The sequence below is a fragment of the Microtus pennsylvanicus genome, chromosome 3 (assembly GCF_037038515.1).
Source record: "Microtus pennsylvanicus isolate mMicPen1 chromosome 3, mMicPen1.hap1, whole genome shotgun sequence".
NCBI classification, from domain to species: Eukaryota; Metazoa; Chordata; class Mammalia; order Rodentia; family Cricetidae; genus Microtus; species Microtus pennsylvanicus.
Window position 1 is genome coordinate 37,966,633 of NC_134581.1, and position 23,515 is coordinate 37,990,147.

The following is a 23,515-nucleotide window of genomic DNA, read 5'->3' on the forward strand; positions in this document are numbered from 1 at the left end:
AGTAGGAGACTTCAACACTCCTCTTTCACCAATGGACAGGTCAATCAGACAGAAACCTAACAGAGAAATTAGAGAATTAATGGAGGTAATGAAGCAAATGGACTTAACAGACATCTATAGAATATTCCACCCAAATAGGAAAGAATATACCTTTTTCTCTGCAGCTCATGGAACCTTCTCGAAAATTGACCACATACTTGGTAACAAAGCTAACTTACACAGCTACAAAAAAATATTACTAACCACCTGTGTCTTATCAGACCACCATGGATTAAAGTTAGAATTCAACAACAATGCTACCCCCAGAAAGCCTACAAACTCATGGAAACTGAACAGTCAACTACTGAACCATACCTGGATTAAGGAGGAAATAAAGAAAGAAATTAAAGTCTTCCTTGAATTCAATGAAAATAAAGAAACAACATACTCGAACTTATGGGACACTTTGAAAGCAGTCCTGAGAGGAAAGTTCATAGCACTAAGTGCCCACTTAAAGAAAACAGAGAAAGCACATATTGGAGACTTAACAGCCCACCTGAAAGCTCTAGAAAAAAAAGAAGCAGACTCACCTAGGAGGAGTAGAAGACTGGAAATAATCAAACTGAGGGCTGAAATCAACAAAATAGAAACACAAAAAACAATCCAAAGAATCAATGAATCAAGAAGCTGGTTCCTGGAAAAAATCAACAAGATTGACAAAGCCCTATCCAAACTAATCAAACGGCAGAGAGAAAATTTGCAAATTAATAAGATCAGAAATGAAAAGGGGGACATAACCACAAACACAGAGGAAATTCAGAGAGTCATTAGATCTTACTACAAAAGCTTGTATGCCACTAAACTGGAAAATGTAAAAGAAATGGACACTTTCTTAGATAAATACGATTTACCAAAATTAAATCAGGACCAGGTGAACAAGCTAAACAGACCTGTCAGTCGCGAAGAACTAGAAGCTGTTATCAAAAACCTCCCTACCAAAAAAAGCCCAGGGCCAGATGGTTTCAATGCGGAATTCTACCAGAACTTCCAAGAAGACCTAATACCTATACTCCTCAATGTATTCCACAATATAGAAACAGAAGGGTCATTACCAAATTCCTTTTATGAAGCTACAGTTACTCTGATACCAAAACCACACAAAGACTCAACCAGGAAAGAGAATTACAGGCCGATCTCACTCATGAATATCGACGCAAAAATCCTCAACAAAATACTGGCAAACCGAATCCAAGAACACATCCGAAAAATTATCCATTATGATCAAGTAGGCTTCATTCCTGAGATGCAGGGCTGGTTCAACATACGAAAATCTATCAATGTAATCCATCATATAAATAAACTGAAAGAAAAAAACCATATGATCATTTCATTAGATGCTGAAAAAGCATTTGACAAAATTCAACATCCATTTATGTTAAAAGTCTTGGAGAGATTAGGGATACAAGGGTCATACCTAAATATAATAAAAGCTATATACAGCAAGCCGACAGCTAACATCAAATTAAATGGAGAGAAACTCAAAGCCATCCCGCTTAACTCAGGAACACGACAAGGCTGCCCACTTTCGCCATACCTCTTCAATATAGTGCTGGAAGTTCTAGCAATAGCAATAAGACAGCATAATGGGATCAAGGGGATTCGAATTGGAAATGAAGAAGTTAAACTTTCGTTATTCGCAGATGATATGATAGTGTACATAAGCGACCCCCAAAATTCCACCAAAGAACTTTTACAGCTGATAAACAGCTTTAGTAATGTGGCAGGATACAAGATCAACTCCAAAAAATCAGTCGCCCTCCTATACTCAAAGGATATGGAAGCAGAGAGGGAAATCAGAGAAGCTTCTCCATTCACGATAGCCACAAACAGCATAAAATATCTTGGGGTAAATCTAACCAAGGAAGTGAAAGATCTATTTGACAAGAACTTTAAGGCATTGAAGAAAGAAATTGAAGAGGATACCAAAAAATGGATGGACATCCCTTGCTCTTGGATTGGGAGGATCAACATAGTAAAAATGGCAATTCTACCAAAGGCAATTTATAGATTCAATGCAATCCCCATCAAGATCCCATCAAAATTCTTCACAGATCTGGAGAGGACAATAATCAACTTTATATGGAAAAACAAAAAACCCAGGATAGCCAAAACAATCCTATACAATAAAGGATCTTCTGGAGGCATTACCATCCCTGACTTCAAACTCTATTACCGAGCTACAGTAATGAAAACAGGGTGGTACTGGCATAAAAACAGAGAAGTCGACCAATGGAATCGTATAGAAGACCCGGACTTTATCCCACAAACCTATGAACACCTCATTTTCGATAAAGGAGCTAAAAGTTTACATTGGAAGAAAGAAAGCATCTTCAACAAATGGTGCTGGCACAACTGGATGTCAACCTGTAGAAGAATGAAAATAGACCCATATCTATCACCGTGCACAAAACTCAAGTCCAAATGGATTAAAGACCTCAATATCAGCCCGAAAACACTGAATCTGATAGAAGAGAAAGTGGGCAATACCCTACAACAGATGGGCACAGGCGATCGCTTCTTAGGTATAACCCCAGAAGCACAGACATTAAGGGCAACATTGAATAAATGGGACCTACTAAAACTGAGAAGCTTCTGTAAAGCAAAGGACACTGTCACTAAGACACAAAGGCAACCTACTGACTGGGAGAAGATCTTCACCAACCCCGCAACAGACAAAGGTCTGATCTCCAAAATATATAGAGAACTCAAGAAACTAGACTTTAAAATGCTAATTAACCCAATTAAAAAATGGGGCGCTGAACTGAACAGAGAATTCTCAACAGAAGAAGTTCAAATGACCAAAAGACACTTAAGGTCATGCTCAACCTCCTTAGCGATAAGGGAAATGCAAATTAAAACAACTTTGAGATATCATCTTACACCTGTAAGATTGGCTAAAGTCAAAAACACCAAGGATAGCCTTTGCTGGAGAGGCTGTGGAGGAAGGGGTACCCTCATCCATTGCTGGTGGGAATGCAATCTTGTGCAACCACTGTGGAAGTCAGTGTTTCGGTTTCTCCGGAAATTCGGGATCAACCTACCCCTGGACCCAGCAATACCACTCTTGGGAATTTACCCAAGAGATGCTCTATCACATGTCAAAAGCATTTGTTCAACTATGTTCATAGCAGTATTATTTGTAATAGCCAGAACCTGGAAACAACCTAGATGCCCTTCAATGGAAGAATGGATGAAGAAAGTATGGAATATATACACACTAGAGTACTACGCTGCGGTAAAAAACAATGACTTCTCGAATTTTGCATGCAAGTGGATGGAAATAGAAAACACTATCCTGAGTGAGGTATCCCAGGCCCAAAAAGACGAACATGGGATGTACTCACTCATAATTGGTTTCTAGCCATAAATAGGGTTCACGGAGTCTACAATAGGCGAATCTAAAGAAGCTAAGTAAGAAGGTGAACCCAAGGAAAAACATATAGTTATCCTCTTGGATAAGGGAAGTAGACAAAATTGCCGGGGGGAAAAGTGGGATCTTGGGGGTGGGGTGGGATGGGGGTTAGGGGAGATGGGGAGAGAAAAGGTAGAAGGGAAGGAGGGTGGACTTGGGGAAACAGGAGGATCGGGACAAAGGAAGGTTGGATAGGGGAGCACGGAACCACATTTCTTAGTTAAGGGACCCACTTTAGGGTGGGCAGGAGACTTGACCCTAGAGGGGCTCCCAGGTGCCCAAGCTGAGGTCCCCAGTTAGTTCCCTGGGCAGCTGAGGATAGGGAACCTGAAATGACCCTACCCTAGAGCAATACTGACGAATATATTGCATATCATCCTAGAACTTGCATCTGGCGATGGATGGAGATAGAGACAGAGACCCACACTGGAGCACTGGACTGAGCTCCCAAGGTCCCAATGAGGAGCAGAAGGAGTGAGAACATGAGCAAAGATGTCGGGACCACGAGGAGTGCACCCACCCACTGAGACAGTGGAGATGATCTACTGGGAGCTCACCAAGGCCAGCTGGACTGTTACCAGAAAAAGCATGGGATAAAACTGGACTCTCGGAACATGGCGAACAATGAGGGCTGATGAGACGCCAAGGACAATGGCACGCGGTTTTGATCCTATGCAATGTGCTGGCTTGGTGGGAGTCTGGCCAGTCTGGATGTTCACCTTCCTAGATATGGATGGAGGGGGGAGGACCTAGGACGTGCCACAGGGCAGGGAACCCTGACAGCTCTTTGGACTGGAAAGGGAGGGGGAGAGGAGTGGGGGGAAGGGGAGAGGGGTGGGAGGAGGGGGAGAAGAGTGGGAGGAGGGGGAGAAGAGTGGGAGGAGGGGGAGGGAAATGGGAGGCTGGTGGGAGGAGGTGGAAATTTGTTTTTTTTTTTCTTTTCTTTATCCTCCTTTTATCAATAAAAAAATTAAAAAAAAAGCAGAATAATTTATAGCCATTGAAAACTCTATAGTATTATTCTGTGTATATGTGTGGATGTGGAGGAGGCGTGGTCATGCCATGACACTTGGAGAAAGAGAGAGGACAGCTTTGTGAAGTCAATTTCCAGGGATCACACTCTAGGGGTCAGACCTGCACAGTCATCAGGCTTTCTAGACTACCCAGCCAGACAGCCAGACAGCCAGACAGCCAGACAGCCAGACAACCAGAAAGTAATTCTTAAACTCAGTATCTGGCTTCTACCAGACACATCAGATTACCAATGAAACCTATGTCAAGTGAGCGGATCAATTGTGTTTGTTAATTATTGACTGGCGTGTCATGTGTTAGCATTCAAAGGCTTTTTACAGTCCTGTTGAATCCTAAAGAGCGCAAAAATAAATGATTTTGGTCCTATTTGGACAAAATGAAGTGCTGAAAATTTAGTTTAGAACCTTTTAATATTTCTTTCAGAGTTAAGCTACGTGATATAAAATCATTTAAGAGTAACACAATCACAGAATTTTAAAAATTAAAATATATTTCTTATTTATGATATTAGGCCATAATGTGTTCCAATAAGAGTAAAATAATTAATGCTTTCTTATCAAATGTGTTTCATTTAACAAACTTTTAAATGTATTTGTGTGTGGGTGTAGGTGTGTGTCAGAATTCCTCCCAAAGGGGAAGAGTATTACGGTTTATAAATTCACACAAGGCTTATAACACAGACCGGCTGAATTCCCTACAGCTGAAGGCACTCTTTGAAGCTGCCGTCTGTAAATACACGTGTGCGGGCTGCACTGCACACCGCAGAGAACTCCGCTCCATGACTCCAGGCTATAAAGATCAATTCACACTGACTCTGCAGAGGACACAAACACAGAAATCATATTCAAGGTTAAAGTGCTGGGTTTCAACAGCTGGTATGTTTTCATTACGGTTAAGACAGAGGATGACAAAGAAAACTCATCACTTCTCATGGCAATAGCCACGGAAGTAAGTCTGGGCTTCACAGATCAAGATAATGTGGGGGTGGGAGCTCTTCTAAATGCCATTAAGAAGAATAAAGCTAAAGAGCCGTGGAGGAATTTTAAGAAATGCGGGGGGGGGGGCACGGGGGGGCAGGATTGCCATCACCTATACTTCTGTTTGTATTGCGTTCAAATGAACACAACATTGAGACATTTATAGGCCCGTGATAAAATCTGTAGCAGGTAGAGTTAACAATACCCTCATTCTCCACAAAGCCCAGAATGGATATTGCCCACCGGAGCTGATTGACTCTTAAGGTCTAATCAGCCGGTGGAGACAAAGATTTTCAAGTTCTCTGCCTTTTCAGTGTTCCTATGAGAGCGGTTAGGAAAGCCCACAGGGCCACTCTAAGAGGCTGTGTGGCCTCCCTGGCTCAGCTAATGGCAAGTAAGTGACAGACCCATATTCTTTCCACATGCCAAGGGCACAGTCAAACGGAAGGTTGCTGGGAACACAATATACGGACAAGGAAATGGAGCCAGCGAGCAGTCTACATGGATCAAAGGAAAAGCTGGTTTATTCAAATGGAAGGAATTTTTAAAAAATCCAACTTTTGAAGGCTATTGGAGCTAGCCACCACCACCTAAGATAGACAAAGAGCCCTGCTCCATTTTCTCTGGAGCCTGAGGGTAGCCTCCAGTTTTTGGATTAAGAGCTGTTAATGCTATATTCTATTTTGTGATACCTTGATACAGGGGGGGAAAAATAGCTGGCAGACCCAAGCCTGGCAGGACAGAGAGGTAAGGGGCAGCTATCTCAAAACAACTCCACTCAGCAATTCTTACGCCAGACACTAAAGGATCTCCAGTTCTGAAATCATGTTTAATATTTCTGGCCAAACTAGTTCTGGATACAGTGTGGGCATGTGTGTCACCTCTTGTCGTGTCTGGATGCCATCTGAAATGAAGCAGGGCAGGAATAACATGACAGCGTTATGCCTAGGAAGGCATAAACCAGCAATAAAATTCAATCAACACCTAGAATGTATAGCAACTACAACAGGACTGGTAGAGAAAACCCTGGGGGGAGGGGGAGCTAAATCCCAAAGAACAGTTGAGCACAGAGCGGGGGGGTGGGGGGTGGGGTGGGGGTGGGGGAAGTGATGGCAAGTGTGTGTTTGCAGAGGCAGAGGCAGTCTGTCCATCCTGGTGCTGGGAAAGCTGGGATTCTCTGAGAAACACCGGCTCCCACCTGTAGAGTCAGCTCCTACCAAGACTACAGAAGCTCAAAGGCCTGGTGGTCACTCTGGACACCTCAAGACACAGGGAGACAGAAAAGCTTATCCTGGAAAGAAGACACTGGCCTTCATTCCTTTGTAATTCTCTCTTTTGTTAGCAGTCCAGAGGGTCTAGCCCCTACACAATTCCCTTTGCTCTCCTATCCAAGCAGGCCTGTGCGGGAGAGGGGGCATGCAGGGGTGGGGGGGGTCACCGGGTTCCTAAAAGGAAAAGTCAAAGACCAACAGCCAGAATCAGAGCTGGGAAGGTACAGGCCACAGAAGAAAACCTTCATTCCATGTACTTCAATCAATATCCCTGGAAAGATTTAAGGTGCTGTATCCATAAAACAAGAACAAAACATTATTTTTAGAGGAGAAATGAAAACAACAGCAAAGGGATTCCTAGAAATTAAATCTGATCGCTAAATAAAAAATATGGAAACAGAATGATGTAGAGCTGAAAAAATAATCCATTCAGCTAGTGGCCTAGACAACACTCAAGAATGTCACTTGCGTGCTCAGTACAGCATCAAGATCGAGAGTAATTAGTAGTGAAAAAAAAAACCGTAAACCACTGAACAAATAAAACAAATCCTGCAGGTGGACAGGAGAGAATGAAAAGTCTAAGAAATAGGAAAACTTTTCCAAAGGAGGGGAACTGATTTTCACATTGAAAAGTCCTTCCAATCGCTGAGCACAAGGTTCTCAGGCAGCAGGGTCCAAAACTTAGGACCAAACAAATAAACAAACACCTCAAAGTCTTCCAGAGAGGTAGGCCAACCTAAGAATTGACGGCAGCACACACAAGTTCTTCCGACCAGAGCAAGAACACAGGAAATGAAGTCTTGGTAGGATATAACTTTAAATCTGTGGCCAATGAAATTATCCAGACATTATCCAGTAAGAATGAAAATTAATACAAACAATAACACGAAAAACTCAACAACACTGGAATACTTTTGTAGACAGAAGTGTAAAGGGATAGAAAGAAATAGTACATTCTTTGCATCTTCGCCAAAGAAGTGGGAGTGGGAAAGAGCGAGGGTTCAACTTTCTTATGAGAATCCCTTGATGCCGGCATTTGCACCATTCTCTTTAAACTGATGGGACGTAGTAAGATAGGATTATATGTCCTTCTCTGTGGCTGGCCACACTGCTAAAGAGCTCTGCAAACAGTATTTACAGAATTACACGAATATAAGCAGAAATTACACGTTTATGCAGCAGTTACAACTGCAGAAGAGCAGGTAACGAGCTTCAGCAGCGTCGAGTGTAAACATGTATTCATGTATCAAAACCGAGAAGCAATGAGAGACTGTAAGGAAGCCAGTTTCTCTCTATCTTTCAGAGAAAAAGTAAACACTGTCCAAGATGAGTAAAGCAGAAAGCAAGGAGGCAAAGCTCCGTGCGAAGGTGGCATCCGGGCGCAGGCCTGGAGGGAGCACATGAAGGACGGTGGGGCAGGGCAGGATCTTCCACGCCCCATCCTCCAGAAACCAGCTTTGATCTCTCAATGCAGACATTAAAGTGCCCTTCTTGTCCGCACGGTTTTACTTTCTTCATTGCCTTTAGTTGCAAATGGCTCAGAAGAGTAATGTAAACAGAAAGTCCACCCGTCTGGACATGACTTCCAACAACTGCAACAAGGGTGGCCTCAAACCCCCAGGCTGAAGGCTCTCAGCATTCACAGCGCGATTCTTCATCTTCATGACGGTCACATCCTGGGGACGGACGCATCCCTGTACAGTTCTGAGGCAAACATCTCAGTGAGGTGAAAATGGGAGATTAAACATTTATAGACAGCAAAATAAAAACCATGGTTAGGAGAGTGAAAGCTGCAAAGAATACCAACGCTGGCTGCTGAGCAGTGGGCAGCGAGAACCAAATCACACGGCCCTCCCCCACTGCTCCCCACTAAACCTGGAAGGGTGCCTGCTACATAATACCGTGTGCGGCCCAGCAGCTGATGAAGAAAACTCTCCTTGATTAGATAACTGGTCTTTCGCACAGATGGTGCTGACACACGACAGAATTTTAAATTAATATGAAATTTCCCAGGAAAATATGTGTGGGATAGATGAGCGTCTAATGGTGGCAATTTTAGCAGATTTCACTGTAAAGGTTTACAGGCAGGCTAGGTAAACTGGCTTGTCGTGCATTTGGCTTTGCGCTTTATAAAACGGAAATGCAGCCCAGTCTTGCAGCAATATTGTTCTTGAGTATTGCACAGTTGCAGACACAGGTGAGCTCTGCTGCAGTCAGTGCAGGCTCACCTCCTTCTACAGGAGAGAAAAGGGAGGCGAGGGATAGCACCACACCCACTGCTGGACAGCCAAGCCAGGCTCAAGCAATCTCAGGAATAGTCACCTGGCCTCAATCCCCACGGCACTATGTGGGAAGGAGGCCACAGCGGGTCCCAAGTCACTCCTGAACAAACTGGGAAATACCTTATAGTCTCTGATTGGTTAGTAACGCACCCAATACTTAGGCACACATTTGATATTATAAATATCATCTAAAAGAGTGTTTAAAAACTCAACAATTTTTAAACATTAATAACCTTTAAACTGGTTGGGCGGTGGTGGCGCACGCCTTTAATCCCACCACTGGGAATGTAGAGGCAGGCAGATCTCTGTGAGTTCAGCCTGATCTAGCTAGTTCCAGGAGAGGCTCCAAAGCTACAGAGAAAACCTGCCTCAAACAAACAAACAAATAATAATAATAATAATAACAACAACCTTTAAACTGTCTAATGGGAAAGGCCAGTTTGTCTTTCCTTTAAGAAGACCGCCAAATGCATCTCAGGTAGGCTGCCCTGTGTTGTTAAGACCTGACATGAATAAAGGATTTTATTCTTGAGTAATTAGCAGTATTTTGCACTCACTCCATAGCCCCACTGTCAACCAATGCCTGACTGAGCAGCCGCATCTGCAGCCAGACTTTCACGAACACGTCTTGACTATTTAATGCTATGTGTTTTACTCCTTGATGGTTAGTCCACAAACTGATTACTGTGATTTAAATCCTATACAAATTTATAAGTGCTAGTTTTTTAAAAAGAGAAAACTAAAAATGAATTCAGAAAAGTCACATGACAAAAATCACCACAAAAAGGTCAGCTGCATTTGCACACACTGGCAGTCAGCTGCATCTGCACACACTGGTAGTCAGCTGCACCTGCACACACTGGTAGCCAGCTGCATTTGTACGCAGGAGTCAGCTGCATCTGTACACACTGGCAGTCAGCTGCATCTGTACACACTGGCAGTCAGCTGCATTTGCACACACTGGCAGTCAGCTGCATTTGCACACACAGCAGTCAGCTGCACCTGCACACACTGGCAGTCAGCTGCATCTGCACACACTGGCAGTCAGCTGCACCTGCACACACTGGCAGTCAGCTGCATCTGTACACACTGGCAGTCAGCTTCATCTGCACACACTGGCAGTCAGCTGCATCTGTACACACTGGCAGTCAGCTGCATCTGCACACACTGGCAGTCAGCTGCATCTGTACACACTGGCAGTCAGCTGCATCTGCACACACTGGCAGTCAGCTGCATCTGTACACACTGGCAGTCAGCTGCATCTGCACACACTGGCAGTCAGCTGCATCTGCACACACTGGCAGTCAGCTGCATCTGTACACACTGGCAGTCAGCTGCATCTGCACACACTGGCAGTCAGCTGCATCTGTACACACTGGCAGTCAGCTGCATTTGCACACACTGGCATGCATTTGCACACACTGGAAGTCAGCTGCATTTGCACACACTGGCATGCATTTGCACACACTGGCAGTCAGCTGCATCTGCACACACTGGCATGCATTTGCACACACTGGCAGTCAGCTGCATCTGCACACACTGGTAGCCAGCTGCACCTGCACACACTGGCAGTCAGCTGCATCTGTACACACTGGCAGTCAGCTGCATCTGCACACACTGGCAGTCAGCTGCATCTGTACACAGGAGTCATCTGCATCTGCACACACTGGCAGTCAGCTGCATTTGCACACACTGGCAGTCAGCTGCATCTGCACACACTGGCATGCATTTGCACACACTGGCAGTCAGCTGCATCTGTACACACTGGCAGTCAGCTGCATTTGCACACACTGGCAGTCAGCTGCATTTGCACACACTGGCAGTCAGCTGCATTTGCACACACTGGCAGTCAGCTGCATCTGCACACACTGGCAGTCAGCTGCATCTGCACACACTGGTAGCCAGCTGCACCTGCACACACTGGCAGTCAGCTGCATTTGCACACACTGGCAGTCAGCTGCATTTGCACACGCTGGTAGCCAGCTGCATCTGCACACACTGGTAGTCAGCTGCACCTGCACACACTGGCAGTCAGCTGCATTTGTACACAGGAGTCAGCTGCATTTGCACACACTGGCAGTCAGCTGCATTTGCACACACTGGTAGCCAGCTGCATTTGTATGCAGGAGTCAGCTTTATTTCTACACAGCAAAAATGGAAGGCTGGAAAAGAAGGCTCGGAACAGCCTCAGAAGAATACAGTGTTTCTAACACACCTAGCATGAAAGATGAAGACTTGGACATATAACATGTGATGAAAGCAACAGAATAACGTAAATCCTGTGTTCACAGACTGGAATACTTAATTTTGTTAAGGTGTGACTACTACCCATTACAATTTGCCAATGGAGTAAAATCCCTACCAAAATCCCAAGAGTAGTTTTTTTTCCCTCCCTAGAAATAGGGGGGGGAGCCCCTAAAATCATAAGGAATGTAAAATAAAGCTCAAACAGCCAACACATTAGAAAAAGATACTTCCTGAACAAACTATTTGCAAAGCTATGGTAATCAAAATAGTACGATATTGGTGGAAACAAAAAGCAACCTTAAATATATGCTCTAATGATAGACACATGCCTGCCACTCAACAGGGAAAGAGTAGGTGTCCTTGTGCAACAAAAATACAATTAGACTGTTAGAAAATATTATTTTTAGGTGTGTGACTTTTGTTTATGTTGCATTTGATTAACTGTGAAGCTGTGTTACTGTGCCTGTCTAAAATACCTGATTGGTCTAATAAAGAGCTGAACGGCTAATAGTGAGGCAGGAGCAAGGATAGGAGGGGCTGGCAGGCAGAGAGAATAAATAGAAGGAGAAAGGAGGAAGAAGAGGAGCAAGAGAACAAGGAGAGGAGGACATCAGGGGCCAGCCACCCAGCAACGCAGCAAGTCACAGAGAAGGAAGAAGTAAAGGTAGACAGAAATCTAATCTACAAAGACAGAAGCCCTCAGGCAAAAGGTGGTTGGTATAATTTAAACTAAGAAAAGCTGGCAAGAAACAAGCCAAGCTAAGGCCAGGCATTCATAAGTAAGAATAAACTTTTGTGTGTGATTTACTTGGGAGCTGGGTGGCAGGTCGCTCAAAAAGCCAAAAGAATAAAACCTCACACAACATTAAATCCCAACCTTCCAGTACAAACAAATAATAGCGGAGAACATTAAAGGCCTAAATTAACCTATGACCCAAAACTTTATGGTCATTGTAAAAAAAAGCCCAGGGATACACATGTACAGGTGACAGATTAAAAAAACAGCCGATTGGTACATTAAACAGGAAAACTTTCATTCATCGAAGAGCACAATCAACAACGAGAAAAGGCAAAAAAAAAAAAAAAAAACAAACCCCAAAAACAAAACAAAAAAAAGAAACACCAGCAGATCAGGTACTCTTGAAGGATCATGATCCAGAATACACAAAGACCTCCACCAAGTCAGCAGCATAATCTGGTGATGACTGAAAGATAAAGGCACTGATTGAACAGCCATCCCTCAAAAGAGAATCTGCAAATAGAGAACATGGACAACAAATTCTTCATCAGTTGTGCAAATTAAATCCACAGTGAATATTCACAATTTAAACACACACATTAACAATGAGACACGTTGGTAGGAATATAAAAAAAGCTGGAAATTCCTGGCACTGCTGGTGTAACAGGTATGGAAAGGGGTTCTCTGGCTTTTCCCAAAAATAAACAAACAAACAAACAAGCAAACAAGCAAGCAAATCCATCCAAAGCTACCACATAATCTAGCAACCCCACTTCCAGTTACAAACCAAAGCAGCTGAACGCAGAATCTGAAAAGGATATTTTCACAGTAGCACTATCAAAATGGCACAGGAAGAGGCTGGGGGGGATGGCTTAGAGGTTGGAAGCACCGACTGTTCCTCCAGAGGACTGGGGTTCAATGATGGAGGTGGGTCATCTGTCTATCTGTTGCTTTCATTGGTTAATTAATAAAGAAACTGCTTGGCCCTCTGATAGGGTAGAATTTAGATAGACGAGTAAACAGAACAGAATGCCGGGAGAAAGAAGCCGAGTCAGGAGTCGCCATGATTCTCCCACTCCAGACAGACGCAGGTTAAGATCTTCCCTGGTAAGCCACCTCGTGGGCTATACAGAATATTAGAAATGGGTTAGATCAATATATAAGAGCTAGCCAATAAGAGGCTGGAACTAATGGGCCAAGCAGTGTTTAAAAGAATACAGTTTCCGTGTAATTATTTCGGCCGTGCTGGCGGCCAGGAGCCGGGTGGCGGGAAGAGGCCCACCGCTCCTATCACAACAGTTCAAGTCTCCGCACCCACATGGCAGCTAATAACTGCTTGTAACTCCAAGATCTAACACCCTCACACACACATGCATGCAGGCAAAATACCAATGTACACAAAGTAAAAATAAATAACATTTTTTAAATGGCCCAGGAGTAGAAGCAACCCAAAGACTACTGATGGATGAACGAGTAAACAAGATGTGGGACAGACACACAATGCTGTGCAGCCTTTGGACAGAACAGTACGATGCGGATGAACTCTGAGGGTCTGACACCAAGGGAAGGAAGCCAGTTACAAACACTGTATGACCCCACTGACAGAAGCTTTCTAACATTCAGACTCAGATACAGAAGAATGGCAGACAAAGAGGAGTTGCTGCCCAATGGATTTAAAATTCCAATTCTGCCAGACACTATATCCCAGCATCCAGCTCACAGCAATGTGAGTAAATTCAATAGTGAACTGCACACATTAAGGTGGCTGAGTTCTCACACACACACACACACACACACACACACACACACACACACACACACAAACACACACACACACACTCACAGTTTTTAACAAGAAATAAACACGTGATGTCCTGAATCATCTGTGTGCTAACGGGGAGGAAGGAGATAATGGAGGGGAACGGTTTTCTTCTGTGGAGAGGCATGCTCATTTTTACTGCATTCCACACAAGTCAGTTCAAAAGAGGAAAAGGCTTAAAACCTCAAATGTGAGGTCTACACCTTCCAGAATTCAAATCAGACATTAAAACATATCAGAAGAGGTCGAGAGCTTCAGGAGGGCCAGGTCCTATTACCAGACTTCTCCTTGCAGTGAGATGCAGCTCAGTGAACCAGCAGGCTAGTTAACAGCTGCACCAGTTTGGAGTCTTGGTTGCCAATACTTGACAAGGATGCTGGCTGTTGGGAGGAATGTATGGAGGTGTAACACAAGCTGAGAAAAAAAAAAACATCATAGCTGGAGAAACAGTTTTAAACTAAGAGGAATTCTTGTTGCCTCAGAAGGCAAGAACATCTTGGGCCATACCACAAGGTCAGTTATAAAAGCCCCAGCTAAGCCAGGTCCAAATCCCTCCTGGACAGGCACTACTGTAATGAGCCTTCAACAGTTCCCATGTTTCTCCATCATTCCCCTAATTCGAGGGAGGAAGTGAGTGTCTTGGGAGCTGTTCAAGCAGTTGGGAATTCCCAGGAGACAGGCCATCCACATCCTAACAGAGAGGAGGCCCGTGCCCACACTGGTTACCAAGGAGCTTAGCAGGTACTTACCCTAGGCTTTATCCAGCTTAAAACTAAGTAGGACATTTCCAGGCGATCTTGGGTATAGCAGACTCTGCAGACTGTTGAGATCCTGTCACTTCCCATACAACATTGCCCACAAGTTAGCCAACCAGATGAGACCCTCATAAACACCACTGGGATTTAAGGTGCATGAAAGAAGGTAGAGGGATGAAGCCCACTGCCAGCTGCATCGCTGATGCTCTGTGAAGGTCATATTATTTGACCTTGATAAGAGAAGCCATCGTCTTTACTGCCCCTAGCAATCACATGACAGGACACCAGGCAGCAGCTGCTACCACTTCTTCCTGGGACCTTGGCTGCTGAGGCAAAGGAGAAGCCATTGATCTGGCACAGTTCAATCAATATGAAAGCCAGCTCCCGCAGGGTCTACCCAAAGAAGTCCCATACACTCTGTGGAGCAAAGGCTTAGATGTCGGAAAGAGGTAAGAAGAAGGACAAAGTTAGCCTTATTTTACAGCATCAGAGTCTTTATCCACCCGGTACAAATCCCTGTTCTAAACTCTATGCAGACTGTTGTGCCACAGCAGTAGTAACTGTTATCTGCCTCTTTTCCCTCCAAAGGTCAACAAAACAAGGAGCTGAAAACCAGAAACAGAGGCTCATTTCTGACACAACTCTAAGCATCAATAGCAAAAGCCTACACACAGGCAGGCGACGAATGGGGAGATGGAGATGGCAGAGAGCAGTGATGGTCACAGTGCAACGGCAGCACCAGCAGAAGCCAAAACATTCAGGCCACACTCAGTGGCTACTCTGGCTACAGTGAGGGGCCTGGGCAGTGGAGATGGAGGACTACATAAACAGCAGTTCGGTTCCCAAGGTGCCTCCTCCTCTAAGGAGTCAGACGGTATAATGAACAGTCATGTCTTCTAGAAGCAAAAGCTTTACAACTGTCAATCACAGACCCCCGAAATGCAAGGCCCTCAGCCCAATCCAAGTACCAAGACAGAGAGAGAGAGAGAGAGGAAAAGGAAAAGGAGGAGAAAGAGAAAGAAGAAAAAGAGGGAGATTGGAAAGGAGGAGAAAAGTGAAGTGAGAAGAAAAATAGGAAGGAGGGAGTGGGGAGCATCAAGGGGGAGGGGGAGAAGAGAGCAGTGTAGACAAGGACAAGAGCTGCTACAGAAGACAACCAGTGTCAATGAATTACACTGAGTACACTCACTGAGTTATGGCCTTGCATTCATATCATAGAATATAACATTTAAAGGGGGGAAAACAATAAGAAAAGGGGTGTATGTGAAAAAAAATATACCCTAAAAAGATTAAGATATAAATTAAAGAAATCTCCCCCAGAAAACAAAAAGTCAAAGACAATAGAAGGAAAAGATAAAAAATATTACAAAACCAATCTTAAAAGCCCAGTGCCCAAGTGAATGGGCACTCAGGAAAGCAAGAGCAAGGAGAAAGTTTTCAAGAAAATACTAGAAGAGTATATAAGGCACGCTTAACAATTTCTTGAGCACTCAGCAATGAACTCCAGAAAATACTTCACTCACTGGTGATTCACCAAGCAACTTGGAATGTACATGTGTGCACCAAACCTTCAAATTCGGCAACAGCAGCAACTGACAAACACCCACGGAACCCCAGTAATGACACTTGACACCTGAGTTACGTCCCCAGAAATCAGATGATAATGATGCAACAGTCCTAGAATTCTATGCCTAGAAATGACTCCACAAAAAAACAAACAAACAAAACAAAGGCCTTTTTATAGCAGCAATGTCCCAGGGAAAGACAGCCACTGGCTATTGTGCTGGGCATTCTGACATACTATTTTACTGGGCTGGTGCAAAAATCCCTGCAGTTTTTGCATTGCTGCAATTTGTCATTTGATACTGAAATACATTCTTAAATAAATACGGTTATGTTATACGTAACCTTAATGCCCATGTATCTCTTCCTCCTTTTTGCTAATGATTTATTACCAGACACCTATTTTATATGTATTATATAGACGAAAAGCAAATTCAGGCGATTTCTTGAGTTCAGAATGGCTGGTTAAGGAGTGGAGACAACCCCAACAATACAACAAACACATTTGTCCAGGAACTGCTAACGAACAGGCAGTTGGGTGATATTTCAATCAGTTGTGCAAAGGGGGCCAGAGCTCCAAGATGAGGAGCACAGTGGTGATCATGGGGGTTGACAATGACCAGTTGAGAGCGAATCCTCTTAGCGGCACACAGAGGTCAGTATGGACCATTTTGGCACTGAAGCAAACAGGAAAGGTGAAAAGCTTGCCAAGTGGGTGCCTCGCCAAGTGACCAAAACAAGGAAAAGAAAAACGAACCATTTCGATCCATTGCCCTCTTAGTCTGTGGAATAAGAACGAAGCATTTCTCAGCCGGATTGTGACGTGCGATGAAAAGTGGACCGCTCATGACAACTGCGACGGCCAGCTTAGCATCTGCACTGAAAAGCTCTAAAGCATGTTCCCGTGGCCATGCTGACAGCAGAAGAGAAAGGCCACGGCCACTGTTCCGTGGTCTCTGCCCATCTGATGCACTACCGTGGAACAGAGTGGGACCTTTACACCTGAAAGATAGCTCTGCAAACAGATGAGATGTTCACCGAGCTGCAGACATCCCCACACTGCCCCCAGGAAGGAACCAACTCCCCACAGCGATCCCTGCCACCTGTCCCACGGCAGTGCTGCAGAACTGAAGGGGCTGTGAAGATTTGCCTCATCCGTCACATTAACTTGACTCCCCCCAGCCAAGCATCATGTCACGGATCCTGACAACTTATCACAGAGAAACACTTCGGGGGTAACAGCATAAGGAAAGTTTTCTGAAAACTCGATGAATCCCAAGGCACGGATTTTTACACTACAGGAGGAGGCAACCATTTCTTATTGGCAAAAATGAGTCAATTAAATGGCTTTTATTTTGATTAATAAAGATGTACTTGAGTCTTCACATCCTAACCTGAAATCCCTTTTGGGCTAACCCAATCCTTGCAGCTTTACTCTGGGCTGCAGTTGACAAGGCTTTCAATAGTCCCTCAGCTTAGTCAGGAAGCCAAACGGAGCCTAGGCGCCGGCCATCACACCGCACTCACCCTTTGTTTCTAAGCGTTTCTCCACTAAAGTACAAACTCCTGATGTTATAGGAGAATCTCCCAGACTTTATCTTTATGTGATAACTTATTTAAGAGGAGCTTTGAAAGCAATCACGAGCCTGCTCAAAGAGCGGACAAGTACAGCTGGCGTGTAGCTCTGTGGTAGTGAGCCTGCAGATGAGGGGGCGACTCCTGGGGCTGAGCCTGGAAAGCTGGGAACAGGAACACACCTGCAATCCCGGCACCTGGGTGGACGCGATCAGGAGTCTGTACATAATGAGTTTAAGGACCAGGACACTGAGGCTTAAGGCAATAAAAAACCTTCCACAGGTGCCATGGACAACACCAGGCAGACAAGCGTCATGGGTGCAGACTCAGCTCACCACACTACTGAGCTGGCTATGCACGGGTGTCTTGCAGCCTCATGTTCTGATTTCCCACTCTCTTCCGTGACTCTACAGCCACCAACATACCGTTACTCCTTTCTCCACCCTAATGACAACCCAGCCGCTTAAGGGCACCTGCAACACCCCAGCACCATAGCTCCTTAAAAATATTGCACTCCCGAAATAAACACATGTGGGCGGAGTTGAAAACCATGGTAAAAAGCAAACCCCAGTTTACCCAGCAGGAAGAGGTTTCTCCGATTTTTGTCTTAGCCTAAGAAATAAGCTAAGTGGGTAACTAGACAAAACTGACTTTGCTTTCTCCTATACTACCCAGCATGAAGGCACCAAAACAGACCTTAAATATTCACAGTAATCCCTCTGTTGATAATCTTTTTTGAATATGAACTCTGTTTTCTAATCAGCTACCCATGGGGAATAATGATTCAAGAATAATTACCTCTTCAATCTGGGCCAAAAATGTTTTAATGAAGAGACAGGCTTGAAAAGCCAGATCACAGTAAACACACACTCTCTACTTTCCTCCCAGAGCAAAGAAAGGGACAGGGTGGATGACTGCCAGCCACCCTTGAACTGTTACCGGCCACACAATTCTCCAGCATCCCTCCCCCTACCCCAGTCTGTGCTGCAGAATTCCAAACTGTGCTGAGCTTCCCCCTCTGCTAGGCCCAGGACCCTGAGCGGGTGCTACCCAAAGTTACTGCCTTTACTGTAAAGGATCCGAACACACTCCGGGTGTCATGCTATGGTAACCAAGAGACACAGTGTGGGAACAATCCAGCCACTTACTCCACAGTATCGGTCGCCGTTAAATATCTGAGGTGGCAGAGGGTTGCCCTGCGCAGGCTTCTTCTCAGGGGGAATGTTTTTGTACATCCACTGCCTCTGTTCTTCCGACATGGTGATGTCCACCTCCTCGAACTCTATCTTGTTGGCTTCCAGAAATCTAACCACATCCTGCTGCTTCTTCTTGATCTAGAGAGGAGATAAACAAGGAGAAATGCTTACCTGATGCAGTAAGCATGCATTTGCAGACTAAACTATCCTAGACCTCCCATAGACAGAGGGCATGTGCCCAGCTGCCCTCCCTGCGTCTCTAGACCAGGGCTGAGCCAGCAGGGGTTCCTCCACCCAGACATCCCAGACGGCTGACACTCAGTTATGACTGAAGGATAGAGGATGAGGTGGCAGGTGTGACGAGACACCCACTTAAGCTCTCAGCAGGCCATGGCCACTCCTCATCCCCACCCTGCTAGAAGCGGACATTTGCAACCAGCCAAGTTCCCTCTGCTCAGGACTAATGTAAGCCATGTATATCCCATCTGAGATGGACACTTTGGTGACCTCTGAGAGCAGCATTTTCATTTCTCTCAGATCTTTCACAGCTATAATCTCGAATGGGAAATAATCTCCCATCGGTGGTTTGCAAGAGGAAACGCTGCCCCTCACTTCCAGGTGAGACTAAACCATAAGCATCTCTCAGTCTTAACCCTTTTGATTCCTCAGGGTTCCCTCTCCAGTCACTAGGGGTCAGGTGTGCTCCGCAGCAGCTTCAGGGGCACCAGCCTGTCTTCAAAGGTTAGGGACCCTCTCAACAAAATGGTACGGCTCCACTATGCCAGTATTCACTGCCTTCAACACAGCATGTTAAACATAAAATGTGGTTGCCTTCTCTAAGTGACTGGAGAAGGTGCATCTCTTAAAATGTAAGGAATGAGCAGCCCAAAGCATGAAGAATGAACCCTCACACAGATTTCCACTCCCTCCGTCCCCCAAACACCCCTTGGAAAGCACGTGACCCCGAGGTTGGAAATCTGTAACAGGCTGTATGCAAACAGCTCGCTACTGGTCCACAGTGTGAACAGGACGGTGAGGGGGCACAGAAACAGAAAATCCTGGCAAACGGCACATCACTAGGCTGGGGTGCGCGGATTCGGGAACTACTGTGTGCTGTTATAAATCCAAAAGACAATGGTTTCCCAGTTTCTTCACAGAAGCCATCTTGTGTTTCTGAGAAGGGAAACTGTCTTCCCTCACATCGGATACATCATCCCGGAAATGTGCTTGCACTGGTTTGCTACTTCAACTTGAGGGGAGACTACTCATTCTGCTTGAAAACAAGATGATTGTATTGCTTTGTCTTCCAGTTAAGAGCCGTTCCCCACTGTGCAGGCAAGGTCTGACAGCTGATATGTGTTCTACTAAAACACCCGGAGCCATCCTCCTGCCTCATATCCTTCTCGTGGGACCCGCTCTCTGCCCTGAGGGACCACACACACTTCTGGGCAGGCACACTCATGATCCAGTTTCTTGACTATAAAAAGGCTATGTTTTGAGATATAAAACAGTGTCCTTTATTCCTTCTAACCCAGGCAACATATACCAAAATCAAGAGCAGGTGAATACAGTCCATCGTCTTAAAACGGACCTACCCTCATATGGGGTCCCATAACTGATTGTCGGCGGCAGGGAGCAGGGTGGCAGAAAACAATAGACAGTTTTTTAATTCACAAGAGGCCAAATATTAATTCAAAACCTAGCACATAATAAACCTGAGATGTCCCTGGCAGGACTGACCCATGAGGTCAATGATTTCACCGTGGCCTGGGGTCTGAACACAGCGCTCTCTGGGAAGGTCATTGCAGCACTCAACGCCCACAGAGCTGCCCGAAGCACCTTAGCTGCACACTGCTGTGTGAGAAGCTGCAGAATCTTTATTCTGTATATGCAGTGAACCGACGCACATTATCTGGTTGGTTATGTGCTATGTGTGCAACTTTTGCTACTGGAGCAGCACCACGAGATGAACGAGACGAACAATGAACTCTTGTCTCAGTCTGTTTGTTATGGTTGTTCTAACAAACGCCACAGACTGGGTGACTTATGAAAGGGGCAAGTTTGGTTCTCATCAGTCGGAAAGCCAGGAAGCCCAGGATTAAAGTGTCACGGAACAGACATCTGGCCAGTGTCCATGTCCTGGGTCACAGACGGAACCCTTTTCTCTAATGCCACTTGGTAGAAGAGACAAGGCAGCTCCCCGGGGCCTTGTCCTTAAGGGCACTAATCTCGTTCTTCACCTCCCAACAGCTTTCTCTTAATTCCGTCACATTAGGCATCAGATTTAAACACACACACTTGAGGTCCATCACATTAGGCGTCAGATTTAAACGCACACACTTGAGGGGGACAGAAACAGTCAGACCACAACGGCACCTTTATATATGCTTCCCGTGGCTCTCCCATACTACTGCAGGTAAAGGCGCTATGAGGGAAACTCCGGTCCTCCTGCCTCAGCCTCTTCAGCACACCCCACTGGCACGTGCTGTCACAACAGGCACTGTGAGAGAAACTGCACAGACGTTTTTCAGGCTCGTAAGGGACCCGTGATCCTCTGCTTCCAACAAGGCCACAGCAGGTCACAGAACCACAGGTAGGGTCTCAGAGTGTCTAGGTTTCAAAGCCCTCCTCTTTACAGCCGAGACCTCGAAGCTGCGTGGAAATGACTCAGAATACTAAAACTCAGAGACATCACTAACACTGACAATGCTCGGAGATGCAGGGCAATCCTCAGACAACAGCGACGACTGAGAGTACTGTACAGAGTGAAAGGGAAGAGAGTGTCTTAGCTAGGGTCACTATTGCAGTGATGACACACCATGACCAATACCAGCGCAGGGCGGAAAGGGCTCGTTTCATTCACAGTTCCATATAACAGCGCACCATCAAAAAGCCATGAGGGCAGGAACCTGGAGGCAGGAGCTGAAGCAGAGGCCATGGAGGGGTGCTGTTCACTGGCTTGTTCACCATGACTTCCTACAGAATACGGGGATGGTCCCACCCACACTGGACTGGGCCCTCCCACATCAATTGCTAATTATGAAAATGCCCTACAGGCTTGCCTATAGCCTGATCTTACGCAGGCATTTCTCACCCGAGGCTCCCTCTTCTTAGGGACTCTAAAGAGTGTCAAGCTGGCAAAACTAACTGGCACAGAGACATCTGTATTTTAAAGAGGCCCAGCCAAGTCTGCATTTCCAAGAGATAGCTGTTGTACTGTGTGTGCAGCTTAAGACCTAAGATGGAGCAGAAGCAGAAGCAGCCTGCTATGAACCGTCAGCACTGTTCTGGAAAGAACCACAAGACTGATGAGAGGTTTCAGAAAGTGTAGACCAGGCTCATTTTTTTTCAAAAAAAAAAAAAAAGCAATGAAGAAAACTGGGAACATATTTGTTATACTGAAAAGAAAAACTCTTGAAGGCCATGTAAGAAACTAAGAAGAAGTGCAGGGACACTGAGGACCAAGTGAGGGGACAGTGGGAGCCAGGGCTTTACTCTAAAATCTTTTGAACATTACAAATGTGTGACTATTCAAAAAGTTAAGGAGAGAAATATGTTTCAAGAGACAGTAAGAGGGACAGACAGAAAACTGCCTGAGGGGGCAGGAAAGTTTCTCCAACTAAGAGGAAGGCAGCACAGAGCATTTTGTCATGGACCTCCAGGTCACCTTCACTAACATGAAAGAAGAATCGGTTGAGGGAGACCACAGACGCTTAGCCAACACTCCAGCGAGTTAGCCAAATACAGGATAGGAGAAACCTAAGCACAGGACCAAGTATCCCAGAGGATGACACCGGCTGCCGGAAGGAAGATGAGGAACTGCACACCGAGTGTTTGTAAGCTGCAGGAGTGTGGTCTGGAACTGTGGAGCCCAGGCTTGCATGGGAGGCAGGGACGCGGTGAACACCCAGCCTGATGGGTGGGCCCCAGAAGACAGCAGGATGTGCTGGACAGGACACCAGAATCCAAATATAAACAGTACTCGAGATCACTTCCTCCGCGTGAAGCATTTTGTTCTCTCCAAGTTTCTGAGATGAAACAACCTTATATGCAGTATTTCATTGCTGGGCAAATGGGAAAGGGATAAATTGTAGGGGCACAGTCGGTGACTCCATCTGTGTCAGTTCATCCACAGGTGGGAGGCGCATGCTGCTCACACTTGTATTTACCCAGACACTTGGAAGCCATTGCAGACAAGAGCTGTTTACCCATAACCAATCCCACCGAGAGTGCCCTTGCTCAGCTACAGAAACCAGTTTTCCCCAGAGTCTCCGGAGCAGGAAGTGATCTCCAGCACAGTTCTAGAGACAGAACTGGTGAGATACAGGGAGCAGGCCTCATGAATTAGAGACAAATCCCAGCTACCAGCCCAGCACGCAGGGGCCGAGAAAGAAGGAGTGAGCATTTTCCTTCAGAACTGCTGGCATGGTTAGCTGGAGAGAGAGAAAACAAACACCATCTGCTAAGGATGACAAAGGAGGCAGGAGCCTCGGTCCCTGATGACACCTTACAGCTGCCTCCCAACCTTTCCTTTGTCCTGAACTTTCCTTATTCAACAAATACCCTGATAAGGCAAGCCACTCAGCGTTTGAGTGACAGAGGGAAGAA

General features: G+C 45.4%; 1 protein-coding gene across 1 annotated transcript in view; it reads right to left on the reverse strand.

The window, feature by feature from the left end:
- The window catches only part of Sh3bgrl2 (SH3 domain binding glutamate rich protein like 2), a 72,622-nt gene that overhangs the window by 14,542 nt on the left and 34,565 nt on the right, over positions 1 to 23,515 (reverse strand). The window contains exon 3 of the mRNA XM_075967564.1: positions 18,860 to 19,045. Coding sequence (XP_075823679.1) covers positions 18,860 to 19,045 — 186 coding nt within the window. The remainder of the gene's footprint in view (positions 1 to 18,859; positions 19,046 to 23,515) is intronic.